General features: G+C 38.1%; 1 protein-coding gene across 1 annotated transcript; it reads left to right on the top strand.

Moving 5' to 3' along the window:
* The first annotated feature begins 686 nt into the window (after positions 1-686).
* On the top strand, positions 687-2,222 carry LOC139854076 (uncharacterized). The gene is made up of 3 exons (XM_071843400.1): positions 687-830; positions 1,399-1,872; positions 2,103-2,222. The coding sequence occupies exons 1-3, from the start codon at positions 687-689 to the stop codon at positions 2,220-2,222; spliced, it is 738 nt and encodes a 245-aa protein (XP_071699501.1).
* The last annotated feature ends 1,862 nt before the right edge of the window (positions 2,223-4,084 follow it).

Genomic DNA, 4,084 nt, shown 5'->3' on the forward strand with positions numbered 1-4,084 from the left:
CAATATATACCAATTGTTAGATAGCATGGATAACTATAAAGTCACTAGTTATAAACCATCAATCTTATCCTATGAGTTTTCAATTCAATCAGACACGAATAATAACCAAATATCATAATCAAATTATACTAAGCAAAGTCGATCTTTACTACGCAATAATTCATCACACAATCAATCCAATCATCATTATAATAAAATCATCTCAACATAATTAGTATTTGGCTTAAGTAAAAATAACAAACTTAGCCAACAATCATAATGAAATAAACTAAATCCATGTTCAAAGTAAAATTCATAATAAGAATAACAAGAATTAAGCGTAACACGAAAGTGTTTATAGAACCACGATGTTACTAGCTCATCCTTGGTGATTAAACGGCGTTTTAAGCTCCAAATTGCTCCAAAAACCGCCAAAAATCACCTTCTAGTCGACCTAGTATGGAACCCTCTCAAAAATAATTCATGCAGCTTCAAAACCCCAAGGTTCGTATTTAAAGTTTTCCAAAATCGACATAGGTAAGCACCGCTTCCAACCTCTAAACGGTGCTTGTGCAACCGATTTTCCATCGAACCCTAGCACAAAGCGGCTCTTAACTAACATTTTCTATGAATAATGTGGCGCTTCATACGAACAAGCGGTGCTTTGCTCATCATCTTCAAACTCTCGAATAATAATTGAACGACACATGGAAGCTAAACGACGCCTTCAATTCACTCCTGTAAACACTGTAAAGAAATTCAAGAGGCGCTTTAACTCTAAGTGGCGCCTTCTATCTGAAAATCTTTTTCCGCTTCAGATCCCAAGCGGTGTTTCCTCAGGGAAGGCGATGGTTTGTTCCAAATTCCAGCAGCTCGAATTTCTTCTATTTCTTACCCATCTTCCTCCCATCCATTCACTCAACCTTTATCAAATTCTTCGTATTTATCTTACATCAACTATAACTCATTAAGTATCATAAGTTCATATAATTAATGAGATATATACAAAATAACAATGATATTGCATAAAAGCTTATATGTAAAACATGTATAAAATATGAAATATAAGTAATATATATATATATATATATATATATATATATATATATATATATATATATATATATATATATATATATATATATATATATATACATGTTTTATTGTAATATATCACATGAATTAAGTATACGATTGCATGAAAATATATGTGTAATAATAGATGTGTATGGATTTAAACTTTCATCAATATGCGTCTCCGTTTAATTTCAACTAATCATACCTTTATTCATATTCACTTTTCATCCACTTATATCATTCATATCCACCATTCATCAAGTGAATCAGGTATGTATCCATTCAATCGGATGACAATTAACATCCCTAAAGCAATCATTCACCTCTGTGGTGTACCCACAGGCCAATGGCCAGGTTGAAGTCACAAACAGGGATATTGTGGCAGGAATCAAGGCCAGACTGGGAAAGCACCTACAAGGATGGGTCGACGAACTTCCACACGTGTTATGGGCCTACAGAACAACTCCAAAAGAAAGTACAAACAAAACGCCTTTCAGCTTAGTATACGGTACAGAGGAAGTCATCCTTCCTGAGGTAATCGTCTTGAATGCACGCATAAACGAATTTGACGAACATGAGAATGATGACGCATTAAGGGAAAACTTTGACACCCTTGAAGAACGCAGGACCATAACGTCCATTCGTCAGGCAGAAAAGAAAAGAAAAATTGCAAACCACTTCAACAAGAAAGTCAAACCATTAGACTTTCAACTCAACGACCTAGACATCGGAAAACTAGGTCCCCATTGGGAAGGACCCTACAAAGTTGTCAGCATAAATGACTACAGTGCATATCACCTAGAAATGCTAGACGGGGTATTGTTGCGACGACCCCTGCACGCTTTTCATTTTAAATAATATCTTGTTTAAACCATCTTTAACCGGGAGGACTGATCACCCACCCGACAACAATAGTATGGACACCATCATGTATAAATATATTAAAGTATAAGCTTTCAATAATTTTTCAATTTATTTTTTATCTATACTACATATCTCTCTGAATATGACAAAAATACAAACATAAGTCTTTTGGCATATTTCAGACCTACCGCCAGAAGAAATGCCTTCTAGCTTTTGTTGGTAGGAGGACTCCTCTCGAAGAACCATCTCTGATTTATGAGGGAGTCCGGCCAAATTATTGTTTGTTCGGTTTGCCCGTATAAACATCTCGACCATTCTCACACGTAGTCTAGATATATACGTTATTGTCATGACATTCCACATAACACAAAATAATGAAACTAGTTTTCATTCAAACCTAACGGGTACAAAACATTACATTTATACATACAACCGTAGAATAAACACAAAAATTAAACAGTTCTAAAGTTGAAAGTTTACAATGTCTTCCACAGTTGAATTTTCATCCCTACAAACCTTATCCAAGTCATCGAAGTTTATATGTCGAAGAATATATGGCGGTGCACACATTTTAGAACCTCAAAGGTGGTCAACTTTTTGATGGCCTCCACGAATGGCGCAAACGGTTGATGCACAAGAGGAGATTTCCACAAACGTGCGACTAGAACGGGAATACCAAATTGAAGGCGTGTAAGGCTACCTAAAGTAGTCGAAACCAGCTCAGACTACCTTTTGTTGTCAGCAGCAAAATGGTTCACGATATCCCGTTCTCGAACCAAAGCTGCCTTGGAGGTTTCCAATGCCTCCCTTGCCGCACCCAGCTCTCCCTTCAGTCGAGCAGTTTTAGACAACAACTCCGCAATGCATCAGCTGCCATTACCAAGTAACACACAATACTCATGGATACGCCGATCATCAGCCTCATCACGATCTAGCTCATCCGTCTCCAAATGCTGAGCAAACACAGTAAGTTAGGCATGCACACGACGAGCATGAGCTGGAGAAAGAGCAGCCAATGCCACCTTCAAAGCAGGAAAAGACATCACATCAAGGTACTCTTTGAATACCGAAAAGTCAAAAATGGCACAATGGAGAAGTGCCTGTAAGGGCTCTACATTTATTTGTTGAAACAGATAAATATCTTCTCCTATTGGCGCTATATATTGAGGGCGAGGACCCGAATGGTCTACAGCAGGTTCCAATCTGGGACAATGCTCCCTGACCGGTTCGCTATCAATAAACGGCACCGCCCATTCCGCTCGGATAATTTCTTCCGACAGCAACTGCGGAGTAGGAGTAATCACATGAGCCTGATCAGTTGCAACATTTGAACGCCCTAAATGGAAACCAGCAATCAATACACGAAATAAAAATATACATGGATAAAAGTAAATATATCAAATGGTCCACCTTCGCCAGTGACTGAAGACTCGATCCAACGCTTCGTACGACGAACTAAATCACCATTCGATGACTCCAAATCATCGGAAGAGCAAGCGACCGGCAGGTGATGGATGCTAGAGCCACTTCCTCTATCACCTTATCCGTGAATACCATCCCGTCCAAACTCGATGACCGGAGGGCTTCCGACAAAGACAATTCTGTAAAACAAAAAGTATGTCATTTTCAACTACTAAATATTACATGCACAACAAACTACTCGAACATATATATACACACGACCCACCCAGGCTCGACGAGCAATAGTTATCAGATCAACATGACTCCAATTGTTACTAACAATTGCCATCACAAGCATATGCTCATTATATGTCCTTTGAGAAATCTTCAACTGCCTCAGCAGATCAAAAATCTCACTGGGCAAGCCCAAAAACTTCTGTGGACACTGAATGGTAACAGTTCTAAACATATGAACGATCATCCCTCATTAGAAAATCAGAATGGTTGGAAAAGACAGACATCTGCACTCAATTGTCAGTAATAACAGATGGCTGACCAAGAAAATCAACTTCATCTGTAAGCGTATACCAACCCGTGTGATATGACGTTAACCAAAAGATACTCCTAAATATCTTCAGATCCAATGCCATCCCCAAACTTTTGAAATACATCTCAAAACGCACGATGGATTGAATTGCATTTGGATGCGAATGTCTAACGCTAAGACCATAGAAGTTAAGAACATTCATAAAGAACTTGGTAA

The sequence above is a fragment of the Rutidosis leptorrhynchoides genome, chromosome 6, assembly GCF_046630445.1.
Source record: "Rutidosis leptorrhynchoides isolate AG116_Rl617_1_P2 chromosome 6, CSIRO_AGI_Rlap_v1, whole genome shotgun sequence".
Classification (NCBI taxonomy): Eukaryota; Viridiplantae; Streptophyta; class Magnoliopsida; order Asterales; family Asteraceae; genus Rutidosis; species Rutidosis leptorrhynchoides.